The following is a 23,089-nucleotide window of genomic DNA, read 5'->3' as shown; positions in this document are numbered from 1 at the left end:
GCTTCGGGGCGGGAGGGCTGGAGGCACCGAGAGCACGCGCCTCGAGCGAGCGCCCGCGACCACACGCGGAGAGCCGCGGCACCCCCATCGGCCTTGTCTGCTTGGTTCCCTGCGGTTTGTAATTCGGTTACTGCGTCTTTGCTGATACTGCTTTGGTTTTCAATTTGTCTTCAGACGCCTGGAATCGTATTTTCTTATCTTTTCTGTACTTCTGACGCTTATTTTGCTGAATCCGTGCTCTTCTCCCGCTCTGCTCTCAGGCAAAGCACGGGAGGAGACTTTTCTGGTCACTGGCTGTTTCTCCGCGTGGGGGTGCCAGCGTCTTTCGCACGCTGTGACCCTTCCTTGGGCGTTTACCCATTTGCTTTCCCGGGCTGGTGTGCACACCGCCTGCCCTGCCCCCCGCCCTTCCCACCTTCTCAGAGCCCGAGCGACTCTGTCCAAGCACCCTGAGTTCCGCAGAGCGCCAGGCCCCCACGGCCTGGCAGGGGCTGCTTCCGTCCAGGGCGCAGAGTTTGTGTCCTGGACGCCTCTCCCACCCTGCAGGGGTGGCAGCAGGAGGAAGGGCTCAGCCGAGCTTGGTCGGGGCGCCGGCCCGAAATCCCGTGAACTGCCCCAGGCCCGCTGGGGAGAGCAGCGGGTCCCATCCCGACCTGGGCCCCCCACGGCCCATATGTCCCAGAGCCCTCGCTTCCTCCAGAGGGTGGACCGTTGTCCAGCTCCGTTTCTGCCACACGCTGTGGTACTCCCGCCCCGACCCCACACCGGAGCTCCAGCGAGGGACTCCTCGTGCCGTGCAGCTCTGGGCCGGAGAGCGGCCCGGGCCCCACAGGGCTGCACCCCTGCTCCGCTGTGGCGCCCCTGCTTCTGTCCCTGCCCCTGTCTCTAAGCCACCTTGTTGGTGTCTTGCTGGGATTCTTTCTCTAATTTTTCTTAATCTCTTCCTGTCCATTCTTTTAGGGACCGGGAGGGGGACATCCTGAAATTCAACTTTGCTCTGTGGTCTTGGACATTCCTTCTGAACACCCACAAGTGGGGACAAATCTTAGTCCCTGAGAATGTATGTGGTTGGGGACAATGTGACTGCCACCGAGAAGGGAAAAGTTAGTTCTTTAGAGCCAAGAAGGGTGCACAAGTTAGACCAAAAAAGGAAGATGGAACACGAAGACCAAGAAGTCGGACTTCCCTCAGGCAGGTGCCGACCTGCACACGTTCTGGACAGTGAGACATGGGCTCCTCAGGAAAGTGAGGTGCGGCCCCAGGTGACCTCCCCCAAAGGCCTTGTCCCGGGGCCCAGCCTGCCCCCTGCCCCTCCTCGCCCCGCTGTGGGGAGCCCAGCGAGCGGGGCACCACGTCAGGCTAGATGAGGTGCAGGGCAGCACAAAGATTTAAGAAAAAAAATTACAGAAGGTAAACAAATCTGAGGACATTCTGTCCATTAACATGACTTTCCCCTTGGATTGGGCAAAGTTGTTCTTTGTTCCTGTTGGATAAAGGAACATCATAAAGATCATGCAAGAACCAGGAGAGACAGCATTCGCCCCATGAGGCCACCTCTCCGAGGCCCCGCCTCGGGCATGGGGTTTTCCCGTTCCGAGGTACAGTGACCACCCCGAGCTGTCAGTCATACAGGACGGGAAGGGGTTTTCTGATGGGCTCCCCGGTGTTCCCGAGCGAGCAGTGAAGGCGGCGGTAGCCCTTTGCTTTCCCGGCGGGCTGTGAAAACCCCATGCCTGGGCCAGGCCAGGGCTCCCCTCAGGGCTCCCAGACACCAGGGCCTCAAGGGAGCTGCTGGGACACTTGACAGCTCCAGGAAAGGGCCTTGGGACGTCCCTGCGCCCACGTCCCCTCCCCTCCCCACCTGCAGGCCCCTCGCCCAGACCATCGCACACCTTCCCCAGCCTTGCGGAGAACCCTGAGACCACCGAGGTCCCTGGGCGCAGAGCGTTAGCCCAGAGGCCTGACTTCGGCCTGGGCCTCCGTGCTGCCCACCCACCCTAACCCCAGCCTGGCCCGGAGTAATTTTCTTTGTTGGGTGCTTGGGCAGCGACTGCTCAGGTTCTGGAAGCCTCCACCGTGGAAGGAACAGCTGCAGGAGACAAGGGGTAAGCTCGGCCATCACCCCACTGCCCCCGACCCCTCTGAACAGGCTGCCCCCAGAGCTGGTGACCCCCACGGCGATGCCCCCCAGGGACCAGCCTGGTGTAGGGGTGGACACAGGAGCCACCCTCCTGACAGCCAGACCCTGGCTCCTGCGAGAAGGCAGGACAGCCCTGCCTGGCACCGTGGGCCCCCTACGAGGACTCCTGATGCCAGACAGAAGGACCCATGAGTGCCCAGACCAAGGCCCCCACCTGGCAGCTCCCTGTGGCCCTGCAGCACAGTCGTCGCGGACAGAGATTCCCCGCGGTCGGAGGCTCCCCGCAGATGGAGACCCCCTGGGCCCCACAGGCCTGGCGACCCCTGCCCACCCTACTCTAGGGGCCCGCCCGCCTGCGTTTGGCCGTCAGGGGCCCCAGGAAGCGGGCTTTCCCTCCTGCATTATTTTGGTCGGGGCCTGGACCAGTCGGGGAGGTGCAGCCCCCACCAACCCGTTTGGGGGTGTTTCTGGGTGTTTCTTCACCAGAACTGGCTACTGGGATCAAGAACGATGATTTGCAATCCAACAAAAGCCCGGGATTCCAGCAACAAGATCAGACTCTGAGGCCCGGAGGAGCTCGGCTGTACCGCCCCCTGGCCGCCCAGAGCCCCTGCACGCTCCAGGGTCCGGTGGGTCTCGGGCTGAGCTCCGTCTGTCTGTCTGGGGCTGAGCTCCCCACACCCGCCGGCCGCTCCCCATGCCCAAGGCCACACTGACTGAGGGACGTGCCCCCAAGCTGGGTTTGGCCGCTGCTACGGGCTCAGAGAGCGAACAGAGGAACGCTGAGGCTTGGCTCTCAGGACCACCCCATTCAGCCCACTGGGGGGTCAACCGGCCCTGCTGTGCACGCAGGGCCTTCTCGCGAGCACTGGGTGGGCATGCTTCCCCAGGACCCAGGGCAGATCCCTGAGACCACCAAACCCAGAGGCTCTCCCCTTCTCTACTGAGCGTTGCGTCGAAGACAGAATCTCATGGCTGACGACCAGCCTCCCCACAAGCCTCTGCGCCCACTCCCCCGCTCCGTGCCCCCAACAACGCCGAGCCTGGCCCCTGCCGACCCCCGGGAAGGTTTGATGTGTGCGTGATGACGGCGGCACACGTCACCTGCTTCTTAGGTAAATGCCGGTCACTGACTTCACTCATGAAAACATGAAAACGACGCTGCCCCCACTCCCACTTAGCAGCAGAAACAGGCTCATGGATGAAGCAGCCGGCCAGGGCCACAGAGCCGCTCCGTGACCTGAGCCAGAGCCGCCCGATCACAGAGACCACGGCCGCCCCACCACCCGCGGGTGGGCTCTGCCCGCCTCCACGGAGCTGCGAGCACAGGCCACTGACCCTGGGGACCCGGGGGTCACGGGCGAGGGCTCTGCGCTCAGCGGCCTCGGCCAGCCAGGGAGGGAGGCAGACAAGTGACTAGAAGGGAGCCCATCCCCTCCCTCCCCACCGTCGGGTTAGCTCCCGTCCGAGGGAGGGCGAGGCCCTGGGCTTCGGGCTGTAGGAAGAGCACACCTCCTCCTAAAGTCAGGAACGCCGCATGTCCTCCTGGGCCTTGTCAGCGAATCCCTGGGCTGTCCTTCTAAAAAGACATTCAAAGGGCCCTGCAGGCGCGGGGTCACACAGCCCCATCGAGGAGTCCCGGACCTCACGCTTCCTCACTGCATGTCCTGGGACACCTGCATAACTTCTCTGAACCTCAGGGCTCTCAGGAGGAGTAGAGGAGCCCGGACGAGGGGTCAGGCGCCACCCAGGGTGGAGGAGCCTGAGCAGGAGGCCGCAACTCAGACCGCCTCTCCGTCTCCCACAAACGCAGGCCAGAGGGCTCAGGGTGGGCATGGGCCATGGCTGCTCCGGAGCCTCACCGAAGCCTCCCACCGTCCTGGCCGTGTGGACGGGCCGCGTGGGGCCTCCGTGCTCATTTGCAGGGACGGATCACACAACCTGCCCGCACAAAGCAGGCGGGAGGCCCAACAGGAAGGATCTGCCGCATGCGCGGTGCCCCGATGTCGCTGGGCACCCTCTCCCCCTGCGGCCCCCGACCCTTCCTGCCCCAGTCCAGGCCGCCACCCCTGGTCAGTGCCAGAGCTGCCGGGAGGATGCGGGGGGAAGCTGGGGTCAGGGGCTCTCCTCTGCGGCGCGAGGGGTGCTCTGACCGCAGGCTGCGCCGGGTGCAGGAGGGCGCTGGCTCTTCCTTCACCTGCATCCCGAGACAGGGCGGCCTGACACCATGTCCTCCCTGGTGGGGCCGCACAGTAACAGCTCTGCACCAGGGGGCCGGGCGGGCCGGAGTCACACCTGCGGGGAGCTGTGCACTGCTGCCAGGGACGTGCCCTCGGGAACACAGAGCACGTTCTCCATGGAGAGCCCCTTGGGAGGCGAGGCGGGAGGGGCAGGACCACCAGACCTGGCGGGGCCGCCCCCATAGTTCCCCGTGGTGTCTCAGGGGCCTGCAGCAGACGGACAGCCCCCAACAAGGCACCGAGTGCAGGATTGGAGACCTCGTGACCGGAGGTGGCACGAGGGACCTTGTGGGTGTGAGGAAGGATCTTGGGGTGGGCACAGTCCTGACGCTGTGCGGGGCCGATGCCATCCCAGCGTCCTCAGGAGACAGTCGGAGGACACGTGAGGACAGAAGCAGCGCTCGGCTGGGGTCAGGGGGTCCGAGAGCCAAGGGGCCGTGGCCAGGAAGCCGCCTCCCTCCGAGCCTCCGGAAGGTTCCATCAGGCAGCACCGCGATGTCAGGTTCCTGACGCCCACAGCCAGCGCAAGCTCCCGGCAGTGGGTTCCAGCCCCCGTGGAGCTTGCGGGGTTGGTCACGTCCCGCCGGGAGGTGTGCGCGGATCGCCCCAGGGATCAGCTTGGTTAGGGCCGGAGGCTGAAGCGCATGGGGGCTCGGGCCGTCACAGACACGTTTCTGAGCCCGCACAGACAGCCCGGCCGGTCTCCTCAGAAGGGCGGCGGCTCCGACCCCCTCGTGGAGCACCCACGGGCCCGCACACCCCCACTACCCTCTCCGCTTCTAGGCTGGCCTCTAAAGAGGCAGGAGGCCTTGAGGCCGCACCCACGTGCACACGGCACGCCGGCGCCCATTTCGAGAAGTGCAACCCCGAGCACACTCTGCTGTGGCGACACAGGCGGGCGTCTGCGAGGCGGCCAAGGCCCAGCCCCTCCGGACCCGCGGCGGGGAAAGCCCTTCTCTCGGTTTCCCCACTCGCACCTGCACCATCCCCGGGGGGGCTCGCGGCCAAGCAGCCTTCAGGGCAGAGGGCACTGAGGGGCCGAAGCCAATTGCCCGCTAGACGAGCAAACACATTTGCTGGAGGAGAGAAAGGGGCTAACTTAAAAAAAAAAAAAAAGGTCAAGGGTCTCTCAAGGTAAAAACTCTCGTTCGATTCCTTTTTTGTGCCCGTAGCAAGCGCACATGCCCTCGGACGGCGCAGGCCGCTGGGAGGTGGTGACTACCTGACCTCCAGCGCCCCACAAACTCTGCAAAGGGAGGCCCTGAGCACCGCGCATCACGGCGCCGTCCCTCCGCCTCCTCCCGCCGCGGACAGCAACCCCGCCTCAAAGGGTTCGTTTTGCCAGCTCCTTACGGTGGGATTTCTAGCCAGCGGGAGTTCTTTCTGCAGCTAAATTACATCGTCTCAGCAAGGCTGGTTCCCCCTTCGCAGGAGGGGCTCATTTTAATTTCGGCTTTGGCCGGTGCATAGCGAGCTCCTTTTGCTTTTCACTGCAACAGAAATGAGGTTATTACACGTATCTACTGAGAAAGCAAGCTTCACGTTAAGTCTACAAATACTGGAGACCATATACACGGAAAGCCACCCCGAGAACAGAGTATCTAGGCAAGCTCCACACCGGGGGGCTGGGCGGGCAGGACCCCAGATTCCTTCTGCACAGCGTGAAGGGCAGAGGGCAGGGGGCCTCGGAGCGTCCGGCAGGTGTCCAAGGCCTCGGGATGGCGGAGAGATCACGTCAACAGGACCGGAGGCTCACTGTCCCACGGCCAGCACTAGGACGGAGCGCTGTCCTGACGTGGCTCCGTGGTCCTCACCAAGGTCAGCCCCAGGTCCTATTCCACAGGTGCTCTGGGGCACCGCAGCTGTGACACGGGGGGGGCAGTACGCGTCGACGTGGGACCCAGGCCTCCCCAGATGCCTCCACAAGGCGTGGCCACCACGTCCGGGCACAGTTCCGTGCAGATTCGGCTGGCAGGGTCTGCCGGGGCTTCAGGGGACGACCGAGGGTGGGGGCAGCAGGGCGCGGGGTCGGGACGGGGTTCTTAGGGAGGGGGCAGCCGCAGCTCTGAACCAAGGGCCAGATGAACAGGTGGTGGCTTTGGACACCACTGCTGCTCAGCCCTGCGGACAGCGTGACTCCTGGGCCGCGCTGAGGGGTGGGAGGCGGGCGGGAGGCAGAATCCGGGGGCAGACGCTGCAGCAGCTTCTCAGGCACGGGTACGGGAGAGGGGCAGGCAGCAGCAGAAGAAACCGGACCTCTGGTCAGGTCTGCACTACCCACGGAGGGGCGCACCCTGGTCAGTGGCCCCCCACACCCAGACAGGCCCCAGGGGACCCCTGACTGGCTCAGAGGCCGGACCCATCACCCACAGCAGCGTGTGCAAGGTGTACAACACTCACAGACACGGGCATCTTCATCGCACACGCGGCAGCTTCTCTAGAGTGAGAGCCCATGAGCAGCCGGCACGAACAGGAAGCCGGGCTACGCGCAGCCCTGACGTGAAGGTCGGTCACGGCTGCTCTGAAGGAGACTCGGCACGGGCGTCCACCACACCCTCCAGGTCTCCATCGGGAGACAAGGCTGGGCCAAGCACTGGGAAGTGACAGAGCCTTTCTCAGCACCTACAAACCACCAAGTGTGCAGGCCGGCAGGGAGCGCGCACCCCAGGGGTGAGACTCAGGTTCCACCGCGGCCCCGGTGCCCGTCCTAACACCCCTGTCCACCCAGTGCAAGGGCTGGGGCCCCTGGATTCACCTCACGTATCTACAATACGAAGATTACAATGATCCTCGAGCCTCCTGCTTTTTACAGAAGGGTTCGAGTCGTGCACTTGACCCTGCGATGTTCAGAGGAACGTGGTGCCTTTGGCCTGAGCACTTTGCGGAGTGTGGGGGAGTAGGTGTCCACAGCGGTGAGCCTCCCCTCCAGGAGGGCAGGCGCCCAGCCAGCGTCCCACCTGCGCTCCCTGACGGAACAGAGCTCAACAGGGACGGGGACGCACTTCTGGCACGGGGTGATGCTGGGCTGCATCTCTAGGAGGAAGCTCCTGGCTGGAAAGGACCCCGCTCTCCCTCCAATTCGTTCCTTCATTCTGCTGTCCCTGGCTGAGCCCCCACGGCCCTGTCTCTACCCACCTCCTGACATGGCTTGCGCTGAGGCCATGTCACCATCGCCCCCACGCCCAATCCGGATCCACCAGGAACAGCCACTCTGCTCTTCTGCGTCAGCCCCAGGCTCGGGCCTGACCTGCTCGCCCTGCTGCTGGGTCTCGGGGCCTCACGGCGATCATGGCTTCAGCAGGCGAGTGACCCGAGCCTGCGGGCCAGGCTGCAGCTGCAGCCCCCGCAAGTCCGTGCCTGGGCTGCACGCGGTGCTGGGGACCCAGGAGGCTCCGTGCACATCCACGCAGGAGGGCTCACTACCGCGCTGAACATTAACAAAGGTTAATGCCATGAAACTACACAGCACCGAACAGAGCGCTCCGGAATGCAACGACCAGCTGGGTCTAACCAGGGAGCTTCCCAGCGCCGACTCAGAGGTGTCACTGACGAAAATGGGGTACTGTTCTGATTAAAACAATTTCCTACTTAAGACCTTCAATCCAGTAGTATGGACAAATGACATGCATTTACATGTTTAAAGATAAAATTTTACTGTTTCCCGTTAGAAGAACTCTTAGTAAGCCACCCTCAGAGATCGCGGCCCAGTGGCAGCGAGCCACGCAGATGACCACAGGTTACACGGGGAAGTTCAGGCTCTTTTGAGGAGGAGTTCTTTCTTTTGAAAGATTTATTTATTTCAGAGAGAGGGAGAAAGGAGCGAGCATATGCACACGAGTGGGAGGGCAGAGGGAGAGGGAGAATCCCAAGTGGATTCGGTGCTGAGCGCGGAGCCCAACATGGAGGACTCAGGACCCTGAGATCACACCTGAGCCAAAATTGAGAGTTGGATGCTTCACCGACTGAGCCACCCTGGTACCCCCTGGGGAGGGGTTTCTAACAGGGCTCTGCAGCCCGGGGGAACGCAGGTGGGGGTCCCCGACACAGGGCACCAGAACAAACCCAGGCAGGGATCGGGGAGGACAGAGGGGAGGCCCTTCCCTGAGGATATCTCCCTGTTCAAGTGGTGGACACATCACATCACAGTGCCCTTTCCTTTATGAAATCCAAGATAGTATTAGATGATCCCTCTTGATGGGGGTGACGACTGAGAGTCTCTGCCTCTGTTTCCTGGCTTGTGATTTTCCTAACGCAAAGCCTCCGGTTCCTAGCTTTTATTTCTGTCCAGATATAAAACCTAGATTACTGGGGCACATACTTGCATTCATCGAATCCTGACCAGCCAGGGGCTGCTGCCTACACATCTTTCCTCTAAAAGCCCAAATGTATGACAGTAATTGTGGCTTTCGTTCTCCACCCCTACCCTGCCAAGCCCCCAAATGCTGCAGATCTGCACCCGGTGTGAGCCTGGACCGTGCCCTCCTATGAGAAAGCAGCTGCCCGCTGCCTCTTTGTTCCGACAGGTGCACGGCTACGAACCACCGACCCAGAAACGGGTAGCTGGTAAACAGGACACAGATCCCAAGCCAAACGAGTGGCCAGCCGGCTGGTGAAAAAACTGGGCTCTGACAAACAAGATGGGTTTTGGCAAGCAGGACAGGAGCTTCCTTTGTCTCTGCTGTAGTCCAGAACCCAACGTAACCAGTCTGCTGCCACACCTGCTCGTTGAGGGGGAGGCCTCCTCACCTGCTGCTCTGGCCACGCACCTCGTCTGCAGGAGCCGGGCTGGCAGAGCCAGGCGGCCGCAGGAGCACCCGGCAAGGGCTGCTTGCAAGGTGGACATAAGTAACTAATTCCCTCTGAAAGCACCTGGCCACACCAACATCGCTCCTGGTCCTCGAAGCACTGAACCTTCCAACACGGAGTATTTAAACACACATGGTGTTATTCCAACTCTGCAGCTTTTAGGCGTTGTAGCATTTTTGTGAAACTAAATCACGGCTGCTCCGAAGTAAGGAGACCCGGCACAGGCGTCCACTAAACCCTCCAGGTCTCCATCTGGAGAGATGGCTGGGTCACTGTTCATTTGCTTTTCTCTGCCCAGCACTCACACGGGAAGCACCGGGAAGTAACACAGAGCCTTTCTCAGCACCTACAAACCACCAGGTGTGCAGGCCGGCAGGGAGCGCGCACCCCAGGGTGAGACTCGGGCTCCATCGTGGCCCCCGGTGCCGTGCACACAAGCTGGGAGGGACGAGTCCGCGCTCGGAGCGAGCCGGCTCCTACCCAAGCAGTCCTGACCACATGGCAGGCTTGCCACCCATTGGGGATCCGCTGCCGTGGAAAGCGAGCTCATTACGGCCGAGACATCAGGGACAGCCAAGATAATTAAAGATGTTTTTCTTTTCCTTCCTCCTCTCCTTAATGGTTTGTGAGGCACTTAGTCCAAAGACACCCCACAGCTGGCTGGGTGCCGAGTGCACTCCCATGCAGCGATTACAGCAGGGTGTCTCAGGGAAACGCAGAGCTTCCACACTGAAGTCTGACTCCAACTCAGACGCTGCTGGGAAACTTTCTTTTCAACTGTTAAACACCCCCTCCCCCAAAAAGTAAGAAGGGAAGGGGAAAGGAAGGAAAGAGAAGAAGAGGGGAGGAGAGAAGGGGAGGGAAGGGGAGTAGGGGGCAAACAGGAGAGGAAGGGGAGGAGGAGAGAAAAGCAGAGGAAGGAGGGGAAGTCAGGGGAAGGAAGAAAGGGGGAGGGGAGCAGGGGAAGGGAAGTCAGGGAGTGGGGAGGAAGGGATGGGGAGGAGAGCAGGGAAGCTGGGGGTGGGGGGCTGGAGAGCGGTCTGCGGCCTCCTCTGCACTGAGCATTACTGGACGGCGGGCGGGTGCCTCCTGAGCCCCTGGGCGAGCACGGGGAGCGGGTGCCCGAGCGCGGCCAGTGCAGCCCGTGTGGCCGAGGAACCGAACTCTATGCTGCATGAACTTCAAACACCTAAATTTCAACGGGCGCTGGCGGCCAGGGGCCTGTGCGCGGCCGGTGGGGCAGCTCCGAGGGAGAGGGCTCTCCGCTCACAGCCACCAGCTGCCCTGAAACACTCACCTCTACAAGGAGCTCGCAACAAATTTTCTTTTTGTTTTCTACGTAAAGTAAAGAAATGGGATTTTCCTCTCCATCCAGAGCTCGTTCCTGTGCTTCCTGAGCCTGCGCTCCCCTCCCAGGGAGGAATGTCAAGGCCAGCTCCGTAAACACGTGGTGACCTCTTCCCGGCTCTGGCCTCTCCCCCTCACGTCGTCCCCGCTCGCCCCGCCGTGGTTATGCTGCCGAATCAGGTGGGATCAGCGCTTCAGAAGCCCTCGGAGTCCTGGCCTCCGTCTCAATAAACCAAACCCATCACAGTACACGGTCAGTGACGTGTAAGCAAACATGCGTGCGCACACACATACGTGACGTGTGCGGGTGCAGAGGGAGGATGGAGGGAAATGCCGTGGCATCGGTTTCATTTCCTGATGTCTGAAGAAACCAAGTACCAACTCTGCATGACACAGAACACAACTGTAACGAAACGTAATTCTTCCAGTAATATCTGGTCTTTTAATAGCAGATTTTTCTTCCCAGTGATAATTATGGATCATTGCCAAATAAAGCCAGAAGGCCACAAAGCCTCCTAAACCAAGAGGCCCCGTCCCTCGCCAGCTACTCTACAGGGCAGCCTGCTCCCGGCCAGGCTGATTCTCCCACGGTGCCGTTCTCGGGCTGTTTACCCCCCCCAACCTCACACTGTAAAGCACGGAGTCCACAGGAGCGGGGCAGACGGGAAGTGTCCTCGCCATCGGGATGCAGACCGTGGAGGACGGCCCGTCACTTCAGCCAGATCCACTTGTCGCCCACGTCCGCGTTGTACCCGGGGCAGTACTTGCGGCCCGGCAGCTGTGGGAGGGAAGGCCATGGTCACAAGGGTTCACAAGGCACTCGAGGCCCCAGCTCGCTGCAGCGGGGGCTCAACGGCATGTCCTGCTGCGAGTGTGAGCGCCCCGCGGGAACAGAGCCCTGCTGGCCCACGTGTGCCCACAACATGCAGCTGCCTGGGGTGGCCTCTGGCCTGGGAAGCAGCGTGTCTGTTCTCAGGCTTTGAGGGTCATGATTGGAAAAACCCACTCACATCTGCAGAGGGCGCTGCTCTCGGCAGTGTTCTGGCTGGAAGAGCACACTGGGGAGAACTCAGGTGAGTTCACCACGGGGCCCTCCGCCCTCTGTCCTCCGCAATCTCTGGGGCAGGTTATGGAAGCGGACAAAGGAGGGCGGTGGACACCAGGCCCCAGCTAAGTGGGAGCTCCCAGGAGCGGGGGGAAGAAGCGGACCGGACCCGGGAGGGCTGTCTGTCGGGGCGGCAATGGGACTGGGAGGACAGAGGTCTCCTGCCGGCCCTCCCATGGGGCCCACAGACACCACGCCACGTGGCCACAGGCCCACTCCCACAGGCAAAGGCGTCTGCGGCAAGAGCCAGGGGCCGTGGGCTCTGGTGGCCACAGCGCGGGGCGGGCCTGCGACGGAGCTGCGCACGGCCAGGGAAACACTCGAGCACCCTGTTTTGCCAAGTTACATGAGTGGGAAGAAAATACTGAATTTACTTCTTCATATTTTCAAATCAATGTGGATAAACAGATTTGTACATACTACATACAAAAATCTTCCACATTTTGCCCTTAAGTACTAAAGTATTTAAAAAAACAAATCAGTCTCCCCTTCTCCTACTCAGAAGGCAGCCAAGCGCAGCCACGGCAAGGGGAGTCGGGGGCTCCGCACGCCACCACCAACACCGGACGGAGCTCCGACGACTGGCGGGCTTGAGGCCCCGCACCCACGCCCTCTCCCCCGTGCCGTCACGCAGGTGAGCAGGGGGATTCTGTAGCCCGCAGCGGAGGCCGGGCTGCCGGGGGCTGGCGGGGGGCTGAGCCTGTGCATCTCAGAGCGGGGGACCAGTGCAGGCTGGCTCTGCTTTTCGGGCCCGGGAGACCCTGTTAATGGGGCCATCCACGTGCCAGGAGCATTCTGGGAATCCAAAAGGAAGACAAAAGATGAGACCCAGCTCCCCAGGAGCCCAGAGTCTTGGGGTGAGACTGGCAAGGGGGCAGGCCTCCCAGCCCCACGGCCACGGCAGCACCGCAGGGAGCCCAGCGGGGGGCGTGTGCGTGCGGCTGCCCGCAGAGGGGGGGCACTCTGGGGCGGGGGGCAGGCGCCCGGGTTGCTGTGCAGGCTACGGGACACGGCAAGTGTTAGGAAGATGTCGGTTTTTCCACTCTCTGATCCCAACAAGCGCTTGGGCGTAAGGTGGGTGCAGCCGCCGCAGCACGCCCGGGCGAGGGCCACAGGGACTAACACCGTGTCTGGCTTCCTCGGGCCCCGGGAAGCCCTGTGTACCAGAGGAGCAGGCGGAGGGCAGGCGGTGGCCCCAGGGAAGGTGAGCGCCCAGCCTGGCCGCGGACACTGCGTGGAGAAGGTGAGGGGCAGTGGGAAAGCTGGGTCTGAGGCTGCAGAGGCAGGGCTGTGCTGAGGATCCATGGGTACGCCGCCACCACCCAGCAGCCCGGACAGAGGGGACGCCACCCCAACTGATGAGGTTGCCCAGGGAAGAGCGCAGGGAAGATGCATGGAGACACTGACCTGTGGATGAAGAGGGTCTGGGCAGGGACGGGGCAGCTCGGGGAAGCTGAGACTACGACGACGACTAAGAGCACGTGTCCGTGCACACAGAGTGGGGGTGACAGAGGCCCTGTGCCAAGGAGGGCAGACTGTGTCAGGCAGAACAATGCCCCAGCCCCCAGATCCTGTGCCTGCGAGACCTCACACGGCACAGGGGGCTTTGCGGATCACATGGATTGTCCACGCGGGCCCAGGGTCGGCACAAGGGGCCCATGAGAAGGTCAGACCAGAGGAGGAGATGAGACCACGGAAGCGGAGGCCAGGTGACGGGGCCACGAACCACAGGGTGCAGGCGCCTCCAGAAGCTGGAAGCGGGCAGGAAACAGACCCCCCCTCAAGTGTCCACAAGGAACACAGCCCTGCCGACACCCTGATCTCCTACTCCCGCCCTCCGGAGCCCTGAGACTACACAGGTGAGCAGCTTCCCAGGACACACACAGGAATGCTCTGCCCTTCGTGATGGAGACGCTGGGCACTTCTGTTCACACTAGGAGGCACGCTGATGGAGAGGCCCCGGCCGCGGGAGACAGTGGGCAACCCGCTGAGAACAGGATAAGGAGGGAGGGCAGGCCGGAGCGCCCTGGGTTCGCGCCCCCTGCCCCCGCCCGGGGCCCCCATCCAAGAACACCCAGCAAACGGCCGCCACGGCACAACAGCCCCAGCAGGAAAGAGCAGTGTGGCTTTGCAGCGTCCCCACGGTGGGCCCACCAGAAAGGGACTTCTCTTCCTGAAGGACCACCCCCAGCACTGTGTGCAGGGAACAGAGCGCTGACCTGTCAGGGGAAGAGCTCGGGAAGGCTCTCAAACGTCACCCACACCTGCGGCGAGCCGCTCGACGGCAGCAGTCCCCAGCCTCCGTCAGCGGAGTCCCCGGGGCTCGGAGGTGCCTCAGAGCGCAGCTGAGAGGAAGGGCTGGCGTGCGGCAGCAGCGGGGCTCTGCTCGCGTCTTGGCAGGGCGGATGTTAAGCCAGCGAGCAACTAAAAGCAGGCAGACCAGCAGCAGCTGCGCACGACCTCACACACCTGCTCCCGGGACCGCTCGGGCCGGCGGTTCGCGGGCCTCTGATTTCCAGATCCTCAGGGTCCCTTTCCAGCACGTTTAAGCTAACAGGGACCCCAGGGAGGTTTTCCGTTTGGAACATTTCACACCGAGGGAAGGCAAAAATAAGCTTTTTCTTTTCCGTTACTTCCTATCCGCATCTGCTCATTTAAATAAACCTGCAAACCACCAAAACCCAGTTCACACCTGTCACGTGAGAGAACATGCCTGCGCTATCCTGAGAAGAGAGTGTGTCGCAACCTTCCCACTCAGGAACCATCCCTCCCCGCACACCTGCCTGCAGGTGCACCGCTGGGGAAAAGGGCCTCAGCCCGCCCCGTACCTCCTACCCTTCCTCCTTCCCCCCACCAGTTCCCCGGAAGGTGGATGCCGGCCACCCACACAGACAAGGGCCACCCCCGGGGAGCGCGGCGCTAGCTGGGGGAGCTCTGTGGGACGGGGCTGCCAGGTGCCTCCAGAGCACGGGCCTCCAGCCTTGTGCAGGAGAAATAACCACCTAGTTTATTCAAGCCACAAATATTCTAGCTTGTGTTTTTTGGTTCTCCCAGCTGAACTTACTTCTAATCTTAATTTTTTCCTTCTTGCACAGGAAAATATTTCAGAAGAAATTCTGACTAGTGGAAGGCCCCCTCTTCACTACCTACAGGTTTTCATTCAAAAGCTCTGTGAAGATATTACATCAACGGTTACTTATGAAGTGTTTAGAAGAAAAGCAGGGGAGTGGGGGAGGGGGAGGATGGGGAGGAAGGAGGAGGAGGGGTGGGGGAAGAGGGGGAAGGAGAAAGAGGGGGGAGGAAGGAAGGGGGAAGGAGCAGGAGGAGGAGGACAGGGAAGGGAAGAAGGAGGAGGAGGAGGAGGAGGGGTGCACACACTGAAGTGGCCTGGGCCTGGCTGCAGGTACACAGGGAAGGGAGGAAGGAAGACGACCAAGGCCATCCGGCTCCCTGTCCGAAGTCCCACATGGCACACAGCACCCGAGGACAACGGCGCTAGACATCTGACTTGGCGGCACCGTGCCCAGTCTAATACTTTCAGGAGGCTGTCTCCCTACCTTCCCCATTTTCCATTAAAAGTCGAAAAGTGAGTTTACTAAAGAGAAAAACTCTGCAAACCACAAAGATGCATATTCAAAGCTCTCGTCCAGGGGGTGGCCAAGCTGCCCTGTGCCCAAAATGGTGGTGAGCTGGCCCACGTGGGGCTCTCCGTGCTGAGTGGGCCCCACGCCCCCATGAGCCCAGCAGTCTGTGCCGGGGGGCCGCCCAGAGAGGCCACTGCTCTCCTGGAGGGGCATGAGGTTGGGCTTCCCCCCGGGCTCCCCCTGCGTGGCCCCCCTGACGGTTGTGGGGGAGGCATGCAGCCCCTTAGCCCAGAGACCAGGAGCCTGGATGCACAGCAGCTTGCTCCCCAGGGTCAAGTCTCCTCCTGCTGGCACCATCCTGACCGGCACAGGACAGACAAAAAGAGTCAGGGCACCACGGTGTTTGCAAAATCATTCCCAGTTTCCCCAGATTATTTAATTGTGCAAAATCTGTGTGTCAAAGGTCATACCTAATTTCAACTAACATTTACAACTGTGGAAACTGTGATATCCCTGACCCTCCTGGTAAGTAGCATGCGACAGCTTCCTGGGCACACCCCAGCCATGCACGCACACGCACGCACACGCATGCACACGCACGCACTGCTGGCCCGCCACCCCGGGAGGGTACATGCAGAAGGAACTTCTCGCAGGGCTGCCTCGCAGGGGCCCGGGGGCTGGGGGACAAGGAAGGTCAGTTAGTGCTAACTGCATGCTCTTCAGACGTTTTGTATTTTCTAGCACACGGATTTCTTTCTTTCTTTTTTTTTTCCATAAAAGAAAGGCTGAGTAGCTTGTCCAGGTCAACAGCTAGAATGTCCATGGAGCTGGACTGCAAACCCATGTCCTCTGGCTCTGAGTCCGCCCCGACCCGCTGGGCCACCAGCCCCTCTGGCCCGGTGCATGCACCTGTGGGCCCATCACCACCCAAGTGGCCAACCCCTGCTCTGAGTGCTCCTGATGAGAAATAACCCTTCGATGTGCCCCTCCAGATTTATGTGCTTAAGGTGAACTTGTAGAACTGGAACTGCTTACTTAAGGAGAAAATAAACAACAGATGCTGACACAGCAATCAGAATGGGTTTTAATTTAATATGCACAAGACTCTGGTCCAGATGATGATGCTCCGCTCACATTGTGTGGGTGAGTCAGGGCTCCCATGTTCCCTTGTTATTTACTGCCTAGTGCAGGGTCGGCAAACTACGGCCCGCAGACCAAATCCGGCTGACGACTGTTCTGTACAAACAAGTTCGCCGGGGCTCGGTCCCGCCGCTTGCTTGCACTCCGCCCCGCGGCAGAACTGGGTCCTTGTGACGGAGGGGGCGGGGCCTGCAAATCTCAGCTATTTATTCTCTGGCTCGTCTTAAAAAACCATGCTGTCCGCTGCCCTAAGAGAAAGTGACCACGGCGACGAGGGGACTAGGGGCCAAGTGAGCCAGGCAGCTCCAGGGGAGGCTTCAGAGGCGGCAGAAACAGGTACCTTTTGTACGCAAAGGTGCTACAAGCCAGGCTGGGATCTGTGCTGTGAGGAGGTGACACTCGGAGGCTTGTCCCAGCCGCTTCGCTCTCGCACACAGCGGGGACGCTCCACAGAGCTTCACATGCCGGTGGCTTGGACAGACCCAGCTCAGAGGACCTTACACACATTCACTCCTTCTCCTGGGAAAAAACTCTGAGTTCCTTCTACACGTGAAGCCCACTGTGTCCTAGTGGTCTTGAGGGGCATGAATAAATCCCATTTTCTCTAACCTCATGAAATACAGAGTATGTAAAGCTAGTCAGAAAGCGGAGGCGCCGGAGGATGGAGAAACCGGGCCTGACCCACAGGACCAGAGGCTTCAGGTACAGACGGGACGTGGTCGGCGGAGAGGAGGAAACGGCTTAGGGGGCAGGCTGGGCAGCGAGGGCGACAAGACAGTGCAGAGCACGGCCTGCAGGAGCAGCCACACTGACCGCAGCCCACCTGGACCCCAGCAGCCCTGGCCGCAGCTCTGCTGCTGGGGACGGGCCACGTGACGGCCACCAGACCAACCCACGCCACGTACCGGCCACAGCTTCCCTGACCACGGACACTGGACAAACAGGTCAGGCTGGCTAGCATCCGTGGGCAGAGAGCTAGAGGGCCGTGGGCAGAAAAGGAGGCCTGTCAAACTGACGGGGACGCACCTGGTCTGTGGCTGCGCACGACCCTGCGCGTGTCGGGTGATGTCACGGAGGCGGGCAGAGGACCCCAGAGGAAAGAGCATTTCTGGGGGCTGCTGGGTGCTCCCCTAGGGCTGCGGGACTGAGCTCCCAGCAGCCAGGGCTCACCGCACACCCGGGTACCAGGCTAACCCTTCCCTACAAGTCAGGCTACTCAAGACTCACCAGAAAGCTAAGATACCAGGGCCCAAAGGCTTAAGCTGATTTCCACGTATCTTAGCTGCCTGCCAGAGTACACACTCTAACGCTCCTCAAAGGAACGAAACAAGATCAAGTACACAAAAACAGAGACCTCACAATGGACAGCGACCACTGTAAAGTCTCCAGCCCTGGAAAGAGGAAAATGTAACCCGTATCCAGGGGAGAAGAGATCAAGCCGACTCGGAGGTAACGAAGATGATGAATTAGAAAACAAGACCGCTGAAACAGCTATTATAAAAAGATTCAGTATGCTCAGGGAATTAAGTGAAAAGTGAAAGTAGTAAGAAAATCAGAAAACATAAAAAGACACAAATCTTCTAGAGTTAAAAAAAAAAAAAACAAAAAACAGGACTTCTGAAATAAAATGCCACCGGATGAGTGTGGCGGCCCCAGCAGTACGCCGCTGACCTGCCGAGAGCACCTGCTCTGCCCGTGTCCACCCCCGGGCACGCTGGGCCACGCCCCACGGAAGGCACCCGCCTGCAGGACACGGGACCCCGCCGGCCCGGGGCCACCCCGCCAGCCCGGCCAGATCCACCTGCACCGCTGCTACGCCATGCTGCCTCCCTCCCTCTCCTGTCCCAGATGTCACACGGCGCCGAGGACTACGGGCTCCCCTGCACCTCACATCTCTCCCCTTGACCCTTCACTGGTGTTTCCCCAAAGTCTCCTCAACATCTGACCCTATCTCAGCTGCCTTTCTTGGAGGACCCAAACACAATGGAACTAATAGCACATTATATAAACACGAGAAAACATCTGTGAACTTGAAGACAGGACAACAGAAACTATTCAAGAGAAAAGAGAAAGAAGAAAAGGCCAAAAACAAACGGATGGAGTCTCAGTGACCTCTGGGTCACGAACTATCAAGAGTCCCCAGAAGGGAATAAGAAACAACACCTAGAGAAATCATGACTAAACATGTTACAAACAATATGGAAATGATGGACTGCTCATACCGGAGACGCTCCGTGAACCCCAAGCAGGAGAAGCACAAAGAAAACCACCTGGACGCACATGGTCACCAGGTGGCAGGGAAGTAGTGATAGAGATGGAGAGAGTCTCAAAAGCAGCCAGAGAGCACAGGTCCCTCAGGCACAAGGATGGCACACACAGCAGGACGTCACGCTTGTCCACAGAAGCCGTGCGGCCGGGGGCCCGGGGGGTCTCAGGGCGTCGGAGGAAACGAGCGGCCAACTCAGAGGTCTACACTGGGTAACTCCATCTCCGAAAACCAAACGGAAGTACGGGTATCTTCTTCGAGCAAGAGCTAACGATGCGTTGCCGGCAGACCCGGGCGGTGGGAGCAGCTACCACAGGGGGTGGCTCGGGCCCCCGAGAGCCACCACACGGAGGCCGGGGCCTGCACAGGCAGCGCACCACACAGCACAGCTATGAGCCAGGGCGAGAGGTCACAAAAACACCTTAGTTTGTTTTAAAGGTAACTGACCGTGGCACAGGCCAGGGGAGCTGGACAGAAGTCAGCCCGCTGTGCGTGGGCTGGCGGCATGTGACTGGCTGCGCGTGCAGACCCTGGCGAGGGACAGGCACGCACTGTCAGCCCAGACCGGTCGTGAACGGTGAAACCAAAAGGTGCAGTTAATGAGTCAGCAGCAGAAATAAAACAGAAAAAGATGATCAATTAAGCCAAAAGCCAGGAAAAGAGAAAAGTAAGATGTAAATCTGAACCTCACTTGCTACAGGGTTGAAGTGTGAGGTGAGAAACAGCAGGTCCCCCGCTTGAGGAGCCCTCGCACCTACCCAGGGAAACCCCGCTCCCAGGGCCAGAGGGCAGGGGCAAAGGCCGCCGAGGCACTCGCTCCCGCACGGCCCCCTCGGGCCAGTGCTCTGGGTGGTCTTGCCGAGACGGCCGCCGGCTCTCGCAGCCCCGCTCACTAGCCAGCTCCATCCTCCTCTGCGGAGTCGTGCGGCAAGAACCGCCGCCTGGTGAGAAATCGCGCCGGGGAAGAGCGTCCGGGGAGTCCCAGGACAGGTGGCAGGACACCCTCAGGAAACAGCCCTCAGGGGGCAGCCAGCAGGCACCCCCCATGGCTGAGCAGCGGGTTCTCAAGCTTCCCCAGGCAGTCCTCCCTGAGCGAGCCGGTGACCGGCTATTCCAGCCTCTGCCTCGTCTTCGCCCCTTGCTCTTCTGGGGACGCTTCCCGTGGCCAGTTCTTCCTGCCCAGCTCCTGCCGCTTCCTCCAGGAGCCCCCTGACGCTGACAGGGTGACTGTCCTCTCTTCCCTCGTCTCTCCTCTCGGTGCCCAGTGCAGTCACTTCCCTGCTGTCAGTGCGAGCGGGCAGTCACCTAATCCCACCACCAGCACCGCGTCACATGCGCAGGCGCCACGAGGGGCAGGTGGGTGCTGTCTCTCCTTGGGAAGATGTCAAGTGACCTGCCCGTGCCACCTAGCTGCAGGCGGCAGGCTGGACCCTCAAGTCTCAAGCCCAGGAATATCTTCCACAACACCGCACACAGATTAAATTAAACCGCAATACCTAGTGTGCGATAACTTTGGAAAATGATGTAATAGCTTTGTCTGTCTCACCCGCACACTGCCTTCATTTTTACTGAATTCCATTCCTTCCCCCCAATGTTCCATTTGCCCCCCAGTCCGTACGTCTGGAGCTCTGCTCTCCAGTTTCTAGCTGTGAGGCGCCTGGCGTGTTCAGGGCCCGGCCCCACTCCACGCTGGCCTGGGGGGTGGGCTCTCAGGGTCTCCCACCCCCTTTCAGGTTGACTGCAAAGTCCCGCTGGAGAACTTCTGGCTCCAGGCAGGCGTGTCCGGGCTGCTCACGGGAGCTCACCGCTCCTTAGCTGAGCTCTCCTGGAGAACTAAAACAGATGTGTTAATTCCAGCACCAAGTCCTTTGTTATGGGACTGTAAAAAGGTGAGTTTTTTAAAAAGGATCAAATGAAGCCCTTCCTGTTTTGGATCGGTTTCAGCCCACTAGGAGTACGAAGTGGGCTGTATCAGGTACAACAGACTCTGCTCTTTTCAGATGCTCTGAGGAGCGCAAACGGCTAAGGGAGTCTGGAGTGACTTGGGGATTCCAACTCCCAACTTCTGTTATCCATTATTGCATATAAATGATAATGAGCTCTAAGAATTTTTCATTAATTTTAAAGAACATTATAGAAATTTTTTAGTAAAGTCACTTCTATGGTATACAATTTCCCCAATTTTCCATTATTGCTAGGCATAAATCAAGTCTAAAAACTCTGAAATCAACCCCCCAATCTTGTCTTATCAAAGAAAATTTTCAAAAGCCATCTTTTTAAGAATAAGTGTCTTCTATTTTTAGCACAAACACCACGGTCTGTTACAAATACATCCATATTTAGCTGCCAAATCCATTGCCATAAGTATCACAGTATCGTATACATTTTAAATGACTCATATTAGCTGTGAGTGGAAAAGCTCCTAACTCAAGCCCTTGTTTAAATACCTGAAAACAGTATTCTTTCTAGAAATTCTCAAACAGAAGGCCTGAGGGCACACACCGCAAAACGCGGGCACCCGCGGTTTGTCAGGTTGTTTGCGAGGACGTCACCCTGTGACTTGGCATGAGCAGAGCCCCAGACAGCACGTGATAATCTGCAACCACACTCAACCCAGGGCACCTGGTGAGAAGTCCATGTTTTACACTAACTTTCCTGCCCAGGGGACGCAGGTTATCTTCCACACGCAGGAAGCTAAACAACGGGGAACGCGGACCGACGAGTCTCAGTCCCGCGCTCCACAAAGAGCTGCAGAAGCGTGTACACGAGCGTGTCCTCCAGCCCCGCGAGCGAAGGGCAACTGCAGACGCCACGCATTTCCTCTCACACTCAACTGAACAACTTCTAAATGGAGAATCCGTAATTTAACACAAAAAACAGGTACCAAATTAAGTTCTGAGGCCCGAACGTCAAGAGGAATCTAGGAAGCTTTCTCCGTCAGCAGGTTGAGGTCAACTGACCCCGAGGCTTCCGGTTTACTGCGAGTCTGTCTTTATCCAAGCGAACCCCACAGAGGCAAGAGCACACGGTGTTAACATATTCCAGCTACGAAGCATCGCTATTCTAGACAATGCTAACTTGGTGCTGAGACAAAAACAACTTGAGATAGTAAAGAAATAAAAATAGCAGGAGAGAAAGCGAAGACTCTGTCGTCCTGGCAACTGTCTCGGACACAATCGGATTCGTGGAGGGAGCACAGTATCTTAATAGCATCTGGCCTCCCTAAATTGAAGACACCGAATTGCTAAAGCAGAAACCAATTCACAGGACTGCACAGAAATAAAAAGTGACCCAATACAGTGTTTGAAAAATGACTTAAAAAATTAGCAGGCTGCTATGCACACATCAGCATTCAGGGGAGCGTTCACGGGTCCGTTCCAATGACAGAAAGGGGGCCGAGTGAATGGGAAACGTATGGATAAATATTCTGAGACTCCAGACACTCGTGTCCCTCTGCAAACGTCCCTTCGGGAGAAACCTAAGACTGCCCAGGCAGTCACCTGGAGTATGATGGGCACATGAAAGCCACCCTGACTCCGGCCAGAGCAGCGAGAGAGCGGAACAAACACCCAGGTCACAGGATCAACAACACAAAACCAAAATTTACAAATCCTATTCACATGGAATCTTAGATCCTTTCTGTCCTGAAAAGGTCTGTCTTCACTCGTCTGCACCCCTAGGTCACCAACACAGCTAAGCAGGAAATGCTCACCCCCCGCGCTGTCACACACGGACCCCGAACCCAGGCGTGCATGGCGTCTGCCCCAGCAACCCCTCTGCTGCTGTGCACAAGGGGCTGCAACAGGCTGGAGCCCGGTATGTGCCCTCCAGGGAACGTTCTGGCCTCCAGCTCAGATAGCCTCTCTGCGCCTGGCGGCTCACTCACACTTGGGAAGAATAACCCAGCCTTCCTGTGGCAGCAGCTTGAGGCCCATACGCCAACACTCGAAATTAGCTGTCCTTGTGCACAGCTTCCCCGTCAGCCCTGCCTCTCTACTCTCACGCCTACCCCAGGTCCCCTTGTCCTATGCACCCCACCTCCATCCTAGCCACCCCTCCAGAGGTCCTCTCCTCCTTACTGCCAACCAGCCGAGGGCATCAAGGCCCTCCAAGAATCTAGCCCATGCTGCGCACCTGCTACTTGCCAACAGAAAGCCCTCACCGGCCAGGACAACGTCTTCCGAACCATCACCCCGAACTTCTGTCCTCCACATCTGCCCTCGTTAGGGTGCTCCCCTGAGCTAACTAACCTCTGAGCCGCACTGTTTCACTTCAGAGGATTTCTTGTAATCAATGACTAATCCCAAATAAAGCCCACAGATCATCATAAATTTAGGACTGATAAAAGTCCTTTCTACCTCTTCTCCTTTCCTTTCACATAATACATGACACGGTACCCCCAAACCAGCCACCCTGCCTCTAGCCTTCACAAATGTTGCTCCTTCTCCCCCAAAACGGGGG

General features: G+C 59.4%; 1 protein-coding gene across 1 annotated transcript in view; it reads right to left on the bottom strand.

Moving 5' to 3' along the window:
* Positions 1-10,955: 10,955 nt before the first annotated feature.
* Positions 10,956-23,089, bottom strand: part of NDUFA10 (NADH:ubiquinone oxidoreductase subunit A10) — a 46,830-nt gene continuing 34,696 nt past the window's right edge. Inside the window, exon 9 of the mRNA XM_032413194.1 lies at positions 10,956-11,311. Within this exon, the coding sequence (XP_032269085.1) occupies positions 11,243-11,311 (69 nt within the window). The 3' untranslated portion in view covers positions 10,956-11,242. The remainder of the gene's footprint in view (positions 11,312-23,089) is intronic.

Source organism: Phoca vitulina, unplaced genomic scaffold, assembly GCF_004348235.1.
Source record: "Phoca vitulina isolate PV1807 unplaced genomic scaffold, GSC_HSeal_1.0 scaffold1, whole genome shotgun sequence".
Classification (NCBI taxonomy): domain Eukaryota; kingdom Metazoa; phylum Chordata; class Mammalia; order Carnivora; family Phocidae; genus Phoca; species Phoca vitulina.
This window is presented reverse-complemented; position numbering and strand designations above follow the sequence as displayed.